At 55.3% G+C, this 14,321-nt stretch overlaps 4 protein-coding genes across 4 annotated transcripts; 1 reads left to right on the forward strand and 3 right to left on the reverse strand.

The window, feature by feature from the left end:
- Positions 1-483: 483 nt before the first annotated feature.
- Positions 484-2,964, reverse strand: POSPLADRAFT_1138077 (hypothetical protein; the record flags this gene model as incomplete). The annotated part of the gene is made up of 6 exons (XM_024484868.1): positions 484-602; positions 1,101-1,239; positions 1,294-1,596; positions 1,649-2,166; positions 2,287-2,565; positions 2,847-2,964. The coding sequence occupies 6 exons, from the start codon at positions 2,962-2,964 to the stop codon at positions 484-486; spliced, it is 1,476 nt and encodes a 491-aa protein (XP_024340682.1).
- A 1,919-nt stretch (positions 2,965-4,883) lies between these two features.
- Positions 4,884-5,882, reverse strand: POSPLADRAFT_1138411 (hypothetical protein; the record flags this gene model as incomplete). Its single annotated transcript, XM_024484904.1, has 3 exons — positions 4,884-5,248; positions 5,343-5,464; positions 5,551-5,882. The coding sequence occupies 3 exons, from the start codon at positions 5,880-5,882 to the stop codon at positions 4,884-4,886; spliced, it is 819 nt and encodes a 272-aa protein (XP_024340683.1).
- A 1,132-nt stretch (positions 5,883-7,014) lies between these two features.
- On the forward strand, positions 7,015-8,203 carry POSPLADRAFT_1054521 (hypothetical protein; the record flags this gene model as incomplete). The annotated part of the gene is made up of 4 exons (XM_024480527.1): positions 7,015-7,052; positions 7,110-7,233; positions 7,366-8,080; positions 8,136-8,203. 4 exons carry the CDS (start codon positions 7,015-7,017, stop codon positions 8,201-8,203), a joined length of 945 nt encoding a protein of 314 aa, XP_024340684.1.
- Positions 8,204-10,771: 2,568 nt separating this feature from the next.
- Positions 10,772-13,872, reverse strand: POSPLADRAFT_1138596 (hypothetical protein; the record flags this gene model as incomplete). Its single annotated transcript, XM_024484926.1, has 10 exons — positions 10,772-11,026; positions 11,076-11,268; positions 11,330-11,522; positions 11,603-11,772; positions 11,849-12,051; positions 12,101-12,183; positions 12,236-12,623; positions 12,654-12,896; positions 12,951-13,217; positions 13,360-13,872. The coding sequence occupies 10 exons, from the start codon at positions 13,870-13,872 to the stop codon at positions 10,772-10,774; spliced, it is 2,508 nt and encodes an 835-aa protein (XP_024340685.1).
- Between the last annotated feature and the right edge of the window lie 449 nt (positions 13,873-14,321).

Below are 14,321 nucleotides of genomic sequence, written 5' to 3' on the forward strand. Positions count from 1 at the left end.
GTAAGAACGTGTTTATCTCGCCGAGGGGAAGAAAGGCAAATCACGCAGAGAAGAGGCGCGCTGTGGCGCGAGCAGAACAGCATGGCGTGTGGGATGACAGGTGGCATGGATGGTTTTACGGAGGGAAAGTGGACGATGAAATGCGTCAACTCAACGAAGGCGCCACCGCATCAAACGGTGCGCAATACACCAGCTTCTGTTTGTACCGGTGGTGTGCGGGGAAATCTACACACGCGGAATCATATTGAGATGACGCCTCTAGTAGACGTCGGGGCGCACTAGTCTGCCTTTAATGCAGGCACGGGTGGATACAGTGTCACGATGATTCTGATTCCGAAGGGTACGGGGACAAGAAATGGACGAGCTGCCCGCGCCGGACCCCCGACGTCAGTCATTTTGCCGTTCCTGTGGCGTTTGGAAGGAGGAGCACCAGGTGGATCAGCTGCTGTTCGCCAACGGGGAGCTGAGAAGAGAACGCGAGAACTAGACCGCCGTACGGCCTGAGTCTGGGCGCAGAGAGGATCCGTCCGAGCGACCGACGCCGCCTGACGCGACGCTGTGCGCAAATAGGGCGGCGCCGCACACCGCCATGGGTGTTGGCGCTGGAAGGTTGGTTCCGGTTCGACGTCAACACGAGTATGGCCAAATGCGGCTACATGCACGATTCGCGTCGGCGCGCTGATGGGGCATCAAATTCGACCCTGAGCGCTGTGCGGCGGTGGCCCGCCTGGAGGCGCAGGTGATGTCTGCGTTGTTCGCGGCGGGATGCTGCAGGACGATCTGCGGCGACAAAGGGGGGCTAATTCAGCGACGGATGACTGGTAGTGAGGGTGGGCAGTGATAAATGGGATATCGGAAAGCGAGGAGAAGAGAAGCCGGCGGTGTTGTTCTTCTCAAGGTCGTCTGGCGACGCGGCTTGTCACGCCCAGAACGGCAGTGGCGTGACTCGAGGCCTGTGACGCCCGTGGATCGATCTTGTCTGCGGGCGTCTGCGGCACAGACGTGGAAAAAATCCAGGGCCGTCGGAGGCGCCCTCCAGCGCGACGCCATGCACAATATATAATAATGCCCTCCCCGCCCCTCCTCGCTCTCCCCCACACCCTCCTCCTCACCGACGACGACAGCGACAGCGACGCCGGCAATGGACTCCGCCTTTGCACAGTATTCTCCCCTCTTCACCTCGGGCCTCCTCTCGGGGCGCAACACCCCCGAGCTCGATGCTCCTGCCTCGCGTGCGCCCTCTCCTAAGCGCCGCAGACATCGTAAAGAGTTTCACGACAGCCTCCCGCTCACCGTCGACACTGCGACCGTCAGCTTCCATGCTGCAGTTCGCTCGTCTACCGACACTGCTAGCGACAGTGCTATGTTCCTCACCCTAGTCCCGCGGCGCCACCAGTCCGACGAGGGCCGTTCTTTCCTCTCCCTCGACCTGGCTGAGAGCCAGTCCATGCGCTCCATGAGTCTCCGCCGCAAGGATACCGTAACTACCCGCGCGACAATGTCCTTTGGCCTCGGCCGTTCCGAGCCCAGCTCGCCTGCCCAGCGCAGTCCCACGCCGTACGTTCTCTTCTTCGCCCATTTGTCTGATCGGTGCCGCTCACCCATTATGTCTTCGCTTGTGCGCATATAGGCGGCTCCCAGAGCTTACATTCTCCCAGTTCGCCGTGCCATCGGTTCCCAAGTTCCGCCGACCCTCGCGCGAGACACTCAGCTTACCTTCGGCCAAGCCCGCCCCCTCCGCGAACCTTCCAGAGCCCCCTGTGCCATTGTCCTCGCGTCGTCGGCGCGCGTCCAACCTCACGCTCACCCTGTCTGCTTGCCTCACCACCGCGATGTCCATTGTCTCCCCTACGTCGCCGATGCACCGCCCCTCACGCTCCGAGCCCTCCCTCATGTCTCCGCCTCTGCACTCTTCGCCGATTCTCTCGCCGGGCGCGGGCCAGTCGTACTTCCTCTTTTCGCCCGTATCGCCTACTGCGTCGACGTCGAGCCCGCCGCTCACTGCCGCGAGCACCTTGGCGGACCTTCCTCTTCCGCTTACGCCCGCGTCGGCACCAGCCGTGGTGCCCCTGCGCGCGAGCCCGTCTTTTCGCTCGGTCGTGTCTGTAAGGACGCGCCAGCGCAACCGTTCCGCAGCGCTCGCGATGCTTGAGGGACGCGTCCAGCCTGTGCGCCCGCGAAATTTCATGAGCATGAGCGACGACGAGGACGACGAGGAAGAAGATCGCCCCACGGGCAACGGCCGCCTGCTGCAGGTGCTGCAGGAAGAGGAGGATGTCGTTGTACCTTCACGGTGCCCTCCTGCGCGGCCGGAATCCTCTGCGCTGGGTATGACCATGGCGCCGCCGCCGCCACCGTCATCCGCACGTGATTGCGCCTCGTGGTGGTCAGGATCTGGATCTGGGTCGGGCACGAGCTCGACGCCGTCGAAGCGCAGCCGCCGGAGCACGATCGAGTCGTTCCTCTCGCCGCTCGCGAACTTCATCGACCTCGGCCTCGACGATGAGCGTGCATCGCGCGGCTGGCGGAGCTTCGTCGAGATTTCGTCGTAGGCGTTGCCCATACCTGGTCCCGGTGTCTCGCTTTCCTTGAGCTATGCTGCTGTCCTCTATCCGCCATGCTCTCCGTCATCCACCCATTGCTTGTCGCTGTCGCCCTCTGCACTCTCGCAGAGGTGTACTATATCGGTTCTCGTTTGCCAGCCGCTGTTGTTGCCCTCCGAGTCCTGCGAGGACGAAGAACGCGTTTACCACCGGGGTATGCACACATCGTCAGCGCCCTATGTATCGCGCGGCCGGTCCTCTCGCCTGTATGTACATTTGGGGTCCCGCCGTTCGCGCACGTACCTTCTCCACGCCTAATTGCACGGGTGCGCGTCGCGGCGCACGGTGCTGTCGCATACGCCTCCATGCCGCTCCAGCATATGCGCTCTCTTCCCGCTCCATCTGCGTCTGTATCCCACATTAATGGTTCCCTGCTCCTGCCTCCCGTTCGGACGTTGTTGCATATATACGTCATAACATATTGCGCGCGTGCTTCTTGCTCCCCCCTCTACGCTTAACCTTCACTTTCCATTGCATCCCCATCGCGCGCCGAAGTTCAGGTCTACCCTACATCGTTACTGCTTCCACATTCTTAATCACACTCGCATGGTCGCTTCATCTTCCCTTGTGCCATCGTTCACGCGTTACCCATTCTTCGCCCACTATCATCTGTTTGGTCCCCTTCATTATGTCCCCCCATGCCATCACGACCACTCGAGCTCCGCCCTCGCATCTCATCCGCGTTCCAACTCCTCGCCGCCCATATCGTACTGTGCACTATCTCCCATCCCGAGTCTCCCCTTTCCCCAGTTTTCTCGGCCCGTATGGCGTATGGACCATGGTCGTGTATGTACGTGCGGCCGGCTGCCTAGACTGTACGTGCTACAAATGAAAAAGTTGAATGCATTTGCTATGAACAGTGGTTTGTGCATACGCGGTGTGCATTTGATGATCCTGAGTGCTTAGATCGTTGGGGCGGTGGGATGTATGCTATGTTCGACCTGAATCCTTCACGCAGTGTCACAGTAAGGGTCTTGATGAACCTTCGAAAATGGGCAGTACCCGCCACCAATTCATTCACAATTATTCTATTCATAATTCCTTGTGACAAGGCCTTGTGCGCTGGACAGTGACACCTGGCTGCTGAAAGCTTGCATGGGATGGCAACGCGGATGCTACCATCTTGACAAGCGCCCGACTTCATCGCGAACGCACAGCTGTGCTACAAGCAAACCTTGAGGCTCGAAGCATCGACTCTTCTGCATCTGTCACAAGTAATGCATCTGACCCGGTTGCCACTCGATGGAGTCTCACCGCCGCGCAACAAGCACCTGGAGCAGGGCCTGCGATGGGAGCGAGGCGACGCGGTCGTCGTCGGGTGTTTTGGCACGCAGCAATAACGATACGATCAGATACTGGCGACTGCTGTAATCTTGCAGTGAGAACGAGGGGCGTGCCATCATGACGTGGTCAGATTGGATTAATATTGCTGACGGCCGTGGGCCCGTGTACAGCAGCTGTTGTCGCGGGAGCGCCGGGCGTGAAGGCGATGCACAGCGTGAGGATCGAGCATACTGTGTAAACTTAAGATACTTGTGAGCTTAGAAAGCCTGGTCGGGGCCTTGTCGCCGCTGGGCCGTTGCGGTGCTCAAACGGAGCTTGCATGCTCCCCAGCGGGCCACGTCGCCATCGTCGGCGCGCGTCTTCCAGCTTTCGGCGCTGAGCACTACCGCTGTCGGATCATGAGCGTTGGTCATTTGCAGTTGTTTGTGACGGTGGACAAGCATCCAATACCGCACGCGCTCTGGGGCGACGTTCGCCCACCACGGCTGACTCTACAGCTGCCGCGACGGCGTCCACTGATCCTTGTCCAGGCACAAGTCTTGGAGCACCGCCTCCATAGTTCGCGCGATGCCGCCTTCGCTGTCGCTGAACAGAGCGACGTGTTTGATACCAGCTCGGCCTCCGTCTAGCGGGCGGTCGCAGCCTGCAGCATGTACAACTGACCGTGATCACGGACACCTGCGGTCGACCCTGCAGTGCCACATATCCGAGATCGAGAGCTGGTTGCCAGCTCCTTATTGTTTGTGCTCGCCAGAATATGAGACGCCGGATGACCTTGACTTCCGTTCGTCGGATCAAGCAGTGTTGAATTGTAGATATGCACTCATGGCAAGTTGAGCTGGGATACGTAGGCGGTATTGCTGCTTCTATAGCGTCTATATTGTTACAGCTGTGCAACCTGCTTCGTTCTGCCTGAGACTGTCCATGAGTCAGGCAGACAACAGTATACACTAGACCAGCCACCTGCATACCTCTCTCATGTAGCAGCACTCCTTGCTATGACCCTTGCACACCGCCGTCCGCCGCGCCTGCACGTCGTCTGCACTCCCTGAGCATCTCCACGCTGATCATCTTCAGCCCCCAGCGGTCCGCAAAGCGGCGGCACCCGTCGCGCCGCATCATGCTGCCCGCCTCGTCGTCCTCGACGAGCTCGCACAGCACGCCGGCGCGCGGCAGCCCCGCGAGCGTGCACAGATCCACCGCGGACTCGGTGTGCCCCGGCCGCGCGAGCACACCGCCGGGGCGCGCGCGCAGGGGCACCATGTGTCCCGGGCGAGAGAAGGAGTCGGGCCGTGCGGAGGGCGACGCGAGCGCACGGGCGGTGAGCGCGCGGTCGTGTGCGGAGATGCCGGTGGTCGTGCCTGCGCGGGATAAAACGGGGGAGGGGGATGCAAAGTAGGGAGACGTTGGCCGTCAGTATACAAGGAGAGGAGACGGACGGCGCGGGGGACGCACCGTGCCTGTAGTCGACCGTCACGGTGTACGCCGTGCGGTGCGGGTCCTGGTTCTCCGCGACCATCATGGGGATAGCGAGCTCCTCGAGGCGCTCTGGCGTGAGCGCGATGCAGATGTAGCCGCTGGCGACGTGTCAGCGGGACGGGCGGCGCACGACCCGGAGCGAGTCCGTGTTCGCGGGCGGGGTCTGGGAGGACGGGCGGCGCACCTGGTGTGTCTGATCATCCAGGCCATCTTCTCGGTCGAGACCTCGCTCGCGGCGGCGATGAGGTCGCCCTCGTTTTCGCGGCCCTCGTCGTCCATCACTACTAGGAACTCGCCCCGGGCAAAGGCCGCTATGGCGTCCTCCAGGGGGTCGAAGGCGAAGGACGTGCGGGCGGGTGCGTCTTTGACCTGGACTGGTCGGGCGGGGTTGGCTGGCTCGTGCGGTCGCGGGGGAGCTTCTTCGACCAGGAGCGCAGAGGGTACGTCGACAGAAGGAGGCTTGAGAGTGCCCAAGCTGGGCGAAGCCTCAGATGAGGAGGCTGCCACAGGTGCCATACCAGAGGATTGTCAAGTTATGGATCCACTCGCTACGACGTCCTGTTAGATGTCACGACGAACAGGTTAATGCAACAGCGATGCTTCAGCTGAGATTTGGTTGAGGTGAAGGGATAGGAGCAAAGGAGAGCTACGGACTAGAGTAAAGTCCTGCCGGCGGCAAAATGAGCGTAAGCACATGAGTCAACTCGATGACCCCGGTTGTCTTTCTCCATTTCGCAGCTGACTACACACTGGGAGGTAAGAGGGTGACTATTACATTGCGAAAGATGAAGAATGGCCCGGGGGCGAACTGATCAGCGCGTCAATGTCTGAGTTTGGGTCTCGTTCCCGGCTCAAGTGCTCGAAGGATACTCAGCAATGTCGCCAAAATGAACATCACCCATGTCGTCTTATGCTCAATTCACCAGAACAATCTCATAAGGCCATCTCAATGCAATACCGCAAACCACCTTGGCTTTGTCTGACTGCATAGGTTCCCTGATGACGGGGCCACAAAATCCACTGTGCAATGAAGAAATATCATGGCTGTTCTTGCCGCCACAATCTTCGCGTCAAGCCAGACAATGAAGACATCTAATAGCTTAGCGAACATGCATTAGTGGTAGACAAAAACACAGCGGGATGCAGTCTTACACCAGGAGCAAGTCTAACAGAACCTACCCAATAACATCGACAACAACACAACGGCTCTTCCATTCGCGACATCACCTCCGTAGGAGTAGCTCCTGACGTCCAGCCCGAGAGAGACGGCGCACTAGTAAGCCCCAGTAACACTGAGCTCATTTCGCTTCTCTGTACGTGTCCGGTGGTGGCTGTATTAGGCCGCTCTGCGCGAGGGTGTTGTGTCGGTGAAGAGTATAATATATTGCCTATCAACTCGGGCGACAAGCCAGCGAGTGAGAAAGCCGGAAGCGGAGAGATGAGAGGAACGGCTACGGAGTGGATGTGGGAGAGTGGGAGGACTCGGCAACCGTGTTTACAGCTTTCGGTCAACTTCGGAGCAAGCCGAGCAAAAACCGTGCCGGTCCCTGTCGCCAGCGCATCTTTACCTCTTTCCTCCGTCCTCCACCTCGTCGGGGCTCGAGCTCTTCTAGACACTACCCTACCCTCACGACCTAGATAATTCCCCATGGCACACCTCGTACCGTCTGGAAAGTGGGATGCCCGGTGAGCTGCGAAGACACCACGGTGGAAAACGAACGCGTTCTTACAATCTCATCACAGCCACCTCGGCCCTGTCCCCCACGACAGCTCGTACTACACCAAGTGCTTGTTCGGTGGTGTCCTTGCATGCGGTACCACCCATGCAGGTATCACCCCGCTCGATGTCACAAAATGTAACATGCAGGTATGTCGCGATTCAGTCATATGATGTGTGGCATCCTTGTGGCAGTTGGTCCCGTACCTCTCGCCAATTGGCCGCCACCACCACCTTGGTGCTATCCGTCGCTGCAGTGCACTTACTCACCCTTGCGCGCAGGTTAACCCGGGGAAATTCAACGGCTTGATTTCCGGCATCAAGACGATCGCTGCGGAGGAGGGCAGCAAGGGTCTGTGGAAGGGTGTCGGGCCGACGTTCATCGGCTATTCGCTTCAGGGTGCGTTCAAGTACGGTCTGTACGAGATCTTCAAGGACACGTACATGAACCTGGCTGGTGAGGAGGCGTCGGCCAAGTACAAGGGCGCCATCTGGCTTGCGGGTTCCGCATCCGCAGAATTCTTTGCGGACATTGCGCTCTGCCCGCTGGAGATGACCAAGGTCAAGATCCAGACGAGCCCCGCGGGCACATTCCCCATCCCGACGTTCACCGCGCTCGCCGAGATGAACAAGCTCAAGGCCGACACGCGGTTCCCCTTCGGCTCGCTCGTGCCCCTCTGGTCGCGTCAAATCCCGTACACGATGGCGAAGTTCTTCTTCTTCGAGTACATCGTCCAGCTCTTCTACAGCCACGTCTTCACCGCGCCCAAGGACTCGTACAGCAAGCCGACACAACTCGGTGTCACGTTCGCGTCTGGTTACCTCGCCGGTGTCGTTTGCGCCGTCGTCTCGCATCCCGCCGACTCGCTCGTGTCGCAAATGGGCAAGCCGTCGAACAAGGGTAAGGGCCTTGGCCAGATCGCGTCGGAGGTTGGCTTTGCTTCGCTCGCCACGAAGGGTCTTGGTACGCGTGTGCTCATGATCGGTACCCTCACTGGTATGTCATTATGGTTATGCAATCACGCCTTCCGAGCGCTTACCATGTTAACTAGGCTTCCAATGGTGGATCTACGACTCGTTCAAGGCCGCGATGGGTCTTGGTACGACTGGTGGCAAGTAAATACCGCGTTAAAGTCAGTAGAGTTTGGTTTTGTCAATGACATTCGGCGCCGTGCTAATCGGCGCTCTTCAGCAGAATTGGTAATAATGCCATAGGAGCTCCGCATCCGTGCTGTGACAGTTATTGTTGTCTTTTGTGTTACCCTCTGTTCAGTACTCTATTCGTTTCCAATAGAATAGTGCGGACATCCCACATCATGTTGTCATTGCACGACCAATTCGTCCTGTCCCACGCTTGTCTGAACGGCCCAACTTGCATGACCTGGCGACTTAGTGAAGGCCGCAGGTATTGTATTTGGACCCTTTGATGGGATGGCCTCGCAAAACAGAAAAAGTAAATATTTATTCACGTCAAATTGATATAGGAGACTAGACGGAGATGCGCAGGTGGTTGGAAAGCGAGTACGGTGCGTCCTCAGTCTGTTATTACCACAAACCCCATCACTTAGTCAAGGCGCCGGCAGTCGGCTTGTAGCTGATCCTTGCAGTTCACGCCCTAGGCCACATATTGCCCGTATACGCTCCCAGCACGTCTTCCGAGTAGTATGGAACGCGGCACCCCAGCTGTGTTACTTCTTCTAATCTATCATCCGCATGCGGCACCTGCCTGCCCACTGTAGTTGTGGACTTTCTGGCGACGGCACCGCCGTATAAGTATGTGTCGCCGCAGCGTCTCGTACTCTACTCTACTGTCGTTGCCTACCCTCTCAATCTCGTCATTGTACACCTCGCGACATGTCATCCGCTTATTGCTCAATTAATGCGAACGTCGTGTACGTTTTGTAGCTCTCCGAGCGCGACCGCCTTGTGACTAATTTGCATTTCGTAGCGATCAGAGCAACTACTGTCGAGTTGCTGTCTGCGGTCAGTTCGGATGCATGCTTTTCGTCTTCTGTTTGGCTGACTCGGAGCCGAATGACGTCGTTGCTAGCTCTGATAGCATTTGAATACATCGCCACCATTCCTCAAGAAATATCGGCATTTTGGTGCTCAAGGTTCAGATTGGGGACATTGTGGTTCATTGCAAACCGATATCTTCTCCTTCTGTTTGCGCTGGGGATTCTTCTACAAAATTTGCCTTGCCTTGATCTTCAGGTATGTGGGTCGAAATACTGAAATAGGGATTATCATATTCTAATGTTGGTTTTGTTATGCTGTGCAGAGGTAGTGTGTCATCCCGGGCATGTTCCAAGTCTGAAACTCACACCTTACATTATGGCAGCTGCAAGACCACTGGCCTTTTTATGGAGATCATAGAAGTGATGCTGAATGTAACAGTTAAATGTCAGTTTTATTCTCCATAAGAAATGTTATGCTGTTTTGCTGTATACTCAGATAAATTTATAGGCATCGGTGCTTTGCAGATTCATGCAGTCACTGGGGGAAATCAGAGAATCACTGTACTCGTGCTACTCCTCGGTTTGATATCAAGTGGAATCAATGTGGTATGTACTGAGTGAAGCTCACCTACTGGTATTAGGTTCATTGGAACTGATATTTACTTCAGTATGCAATCATCAAGCAAACATATGTCTCCTTGAACTGTCTAGAGGAAACCATTGCAGGATGTGTGTATGTGGATATTCCTGTTGCAGTGGATCATCAGTAAGTTAACCATGATTAGTTAACGCTCGATGAATGACTGACTGATATGAGATTAGATGTAAGGTGTTGCTTTTTGTACAATATATAACATTAACATGGATTATACATGTGTTCACAGTGATCATAGCAACAGGAGTAACATTGATTGCGTCTGACCTTGTTGTCATCAGTGTCATATGGTTCAAAACATATGGCATTTACAGAACAGCTAGAGAACTTGGAATACTACATAGCCTTGTAGCCATACTGCTACGATTTGGTATGTAATGCTATAGCTATATATGAAAGCCCAAATTTTAGCTGATATACCACACAGCAGCAATCCATTTTGTGTATGTAATCCCAAAGGTTTCAAGAAATTTGTGGTCAGCTGAAAGTTACCCCATGCAGTTTGCTTTTTCTTCTCAATGTGCTACAAACAAGCATCAAAGTCACCAAGATGTGCTCAGTGTCATGGCTCAGTGATTACTGTCACTCAGTGGGCTATGTAATGTACTTCATCACCCCGTGAGTGCATTTCTATCGGAACCACCAGCTGCAATATAATAATGAAGTTCAGGATGTCTTCGATATTGGCAAGCAGACTTGTATTGACTTTGCGGCAATATACGGAATGCCGTTGGTCGCAATGGGCTACTAGCCAGTCAAGTCACCCATCAAAAATTACATGGCCAAGTATTGCAATACAAGTCACTCAAGAAACCATAAAAGATGGTAGCATGGGTAGGAGGGAAACAATTACTTCGGCTGAAACTGCCATGTCACCTTCCTTGAAGATTGAGAATGTTGATTTGGACCTCGTAGAGGCTCTCAGGATGAGCCCCACAGATACATGCTTCCATGATTCTCATGGGAACTACAGGATTGATGAAAACAGCTCCATTGTAGAAATTTGGAAAGTAGATGACGAAATGTAATAATACGTACTTGTCCTTCGCTGAGACACTTCCTCCACGACTCACAGTTAGTTCAATGCATTCTTCCATCTAGTTCCTCCTAGGTCCCCCAATACTCTCTCAACTTCCCCATGTTCCAATGTCAGAGCAACCCGCCTAGCCGATTCTGCTTTACGTTCCGCAGACACGCCATCCTCATATATCATAGCCCGTGAGGCAAGCAATGAATCGAGCACTACACAGAGCTCAGCAGTGGTTGGCTTGTACGGAGGGTTACTTTCGTCATGTAGAAGATTCACGTAAACCAAGTGTTGATGCTCAAGCTATAGGAATCATCAGCCTGTAACCACCTGGTCATGGACAGCGACTCACGTCAGCCCATTTGATCTCTTCTACACCTTGTTTCTTCACACACTTTACCAAGGCAGCGAGCATGACACGCTCGTGGAAGCTCAGCTCGCGCAAATATCCCGCCGTCGGACTATTCTGCATGTCCTTGATTACATCCCGTACATCTTCGGTCTTCGCCGTGCGCGAGAGAGGTTGTACGAGCTCGACACTTCGCCTAGGAAATGAGCGAAGAGTTCATTGAACAGCATTTTTTCAAAGTCGTTGTTCAGACACACCTGCAAATGTCGAGTACGCGTCTTGCGTCGCCGCTGATCGAAGATACCTTCATTGCTGCAAATTTGATACCGTCGGGCGCAATCACAACGGGGGTGTTGGCAAGCAGGCCTTCCCTCGCGCTTTGCAAACGTGCATGGACGATCTTCTCAAGCTGTGGCGTTGTGTATGGCTGAAAGTTGATTCGCACCATCCCTGGCATAGTATGTCAGTCAAAGAGGTCAAATGTAGAGTATACGCGAACGAAAGCGTCCGCATCCTGATCGGTCACTTACCGAGTCGACTCCTCACGCGGCCAGTCATAACTCGTTCCGGCAGATCCATAGTATTTGCGACAGCAAGGACAACCAGTTTCGAGCCGACCAAAGTGGGCCAGTTGAAAAAATTATAAACCACATCTTGTTTAGTTGTCATGAGCTGGTCGAGCTCGTCCATTAGCACTACGCTGGTCGAGAGACCGCCAAGGCACAAATGGCTACTATCAGCCTGCGAAACTGTCCTCACAAGGTAGATGCACTGACCATGCGTGTCCGCCTGGTCCGGCTCGTTCACCAGCACTGAAATGCTTCGACAGCATTCTCAATGCTTGGTTTGAGCTGATTTTCATGTGTCCTTCCCGAGCTGCATCATGGCCGCACACCGCCTCCCAGAGTAGACCGTACGCAGCCGTAGGTTCAGGTATACGCAAGCCGTTGATTTCGACGTACGTAAAGGGGTTAGCTTCCTGCCATGATTATGAGAATCAAATACATCGCAAATCCGGATTCGCTTACATTCTCCTGTGCCATGCGTTTGAGCTCTCGGACTACTGCATGTACAGTGGCGGTTTTTCCTGTCCCTGGGACACCTGATATATCTGATGGGCACATACAATGAGCGACCTTTTGCCAATGGTACGTTGTACTTACATATACACCCGCCGCTGCCTTCTTCCAGCAGCTCTTCAACGGCTCGCAAAATTCGCCCGTATTCTTCCTCTCGACATGGGAGGGCTTCTGGGCGTGCAGCGACATGCAGCACATGCATCGCACGAAGCCACGGATTCTTGCTCGCCTTCGGACCCAGCTGAGCGTCGAGCTGTAAATGCAGATTGGCGCCAGATTCGGTCTGTGGTGGAGGTCGAACGGCGAGTGCAGTGCGCCTACGTTTGCGTAAAGCAGCCTTTGAGTGTGGCGTAGGCTGTGCGAGCGCGGAGGTGTCCACGCGTTGCGTACGAGATTTCCGAGGTGTAGCAGCCGATCGGCGAGGCGTACGAGGCGTGCGGGGTGTGCGGGGTGTTTGAGGAGTCGCAATTGCCTGTTTGCGCTTGCGTGGTGTGCGCGGTACGGCGACTACTTCTTCCTCGGCATCGCCCTCGCCTTCGTCTATTTCGTCATCTTCCTCATCGTCCGGCGCAGGACGGAAGTCATCTGCATCTGAGCTGCCATCGTCGGACTCGGCGACCATCGCCCGTACCTCTGCGGCCTCAATGGCACTTTGGCTCTCCGGGATCGACAGAAGTCGTGCGTCGGCTGCGCCTGGACGTGCAGGACCTCGCCCTGGGGTCTCACGAGCCTTCTTCCGCGGTGTCTCGGATCCAATGTATTCGTCCTCTGCGACTAAAACGTCCCATACATCCTCGACCTTCGCGTCGGCCTCGTTAACGACAGCGCTGAGTGCCCCTTCGTGAAATTCCTCCCAATTGAGCGCGTAGAACAGCCCTCTGCGTGGGTTGACAGCGAGATTGCAGTAGAATGTAGGTATGATCTCGTCGCTTTGGCGAGGCCGACTTGCTCGTTTCCGTTTACCCAGAACTGGAGAGCTTGGCACCGTGGAGGAGACAAGACAGTGTGAAATGATACTAGAAGGGGGAAGTGTGGCGGTCGATCTAAGGGTGTAGTAAATCTCATTCTGGTTCAAGTGTGAGCGGTAGGGGACAGACTCAACATCATGCCTTTCGACACATACACAACATCCTTAGATGCCACATGCAAGGCAACCCAGGACATCACGTACTGTCGGAAGGCATTACAACGCGAAGAACACGACATACCTCTAGGTGCTCTCGGCGCGCCCTAATAGCAGGGAGCTCCGAAGGTCGACTGAACCAATGTACCATAACCCTTAGGCCCTTATCGTCTGGCTCGCCCTCTTGCACGATCTCCCAGATAGCGGCAATGATCGCAATACTTGGCTCCTTCGAGAGGGTCTTCACGACCACTGGATCGCCAATCTTAAATTCCTCGACCCGCAAGCGATCGCTGTCATCAGCAGATGCGGCACCGCCTCGTGCCTTTCCATCGCTTCTAGAGGCTCGCCTATTCGCTGTAGGTTCTCTCCTGACAAACTTCGCATAGAAGCGTGTTTCCAGGTTTTTGAGAGCCAAGTCCTCCACCTCCCGCTCTTCCTCGTAGAGGTCATTTGGTTGAGTTGTCCGAGTATACACAGGTTGAGCGGACGCAGCATCGGCAAGATTTGGTACCTGCAGCAAGGTAGGCTCAGAGACAAGAGGCTGGCCACGCTTAGAGCGACGCAGAGGAGTCTGAGAAGCCGCCTCTCTAGACATTGCAACCAATATTCGACGAGGAGAATGTGTAAGGTCCGTCGTGGAATTGGGGACTAGGCAGTCAGTAACGACGTACGTAGACAAGAAACAGGTGAGCCGGAAAGACAGTGGCGACGCGTACAGCGTCCAAACCGCGTCTCGGAACGAGCTACGACGACGCGGTCACATGACGCGGAGTCGCGAGTTCTTCCCGTACCCGTTGCAGTGTTTTATGCCCAGCATTAGGCCAAGAATGGACCGTCTGTAGGTGTGGACATGCTGGTAATATTCCAGCATGGCGAATAAGTGGATCAGGACGTCGCTCATCACTTCCAGACCGAGGCCCTCATGCAGTTGTGACGGTGACAGAAAGTGCAGCACGCGTCGTAGATACTCCTTATTACATGTCTACGACCAATAAGTGATTTTGAGTATATATACTTGTACAATGTATGCCCATCCATTCCATA

This window comes from Postia placenta (assembly GCF_002117355.1).
Source record: "Postia placenta MAD-698-R-SB12 unplaced genomic scaffold POSPLAscaffold_4, whole genome shotgun sequence".
Lineage (NCBI taxonomy): Eukaryota > Fungi > Basidiomycota > Agaricomycetes > Polyporales > Adustoporiaceae > Rhodonia > Rhodonia placenta.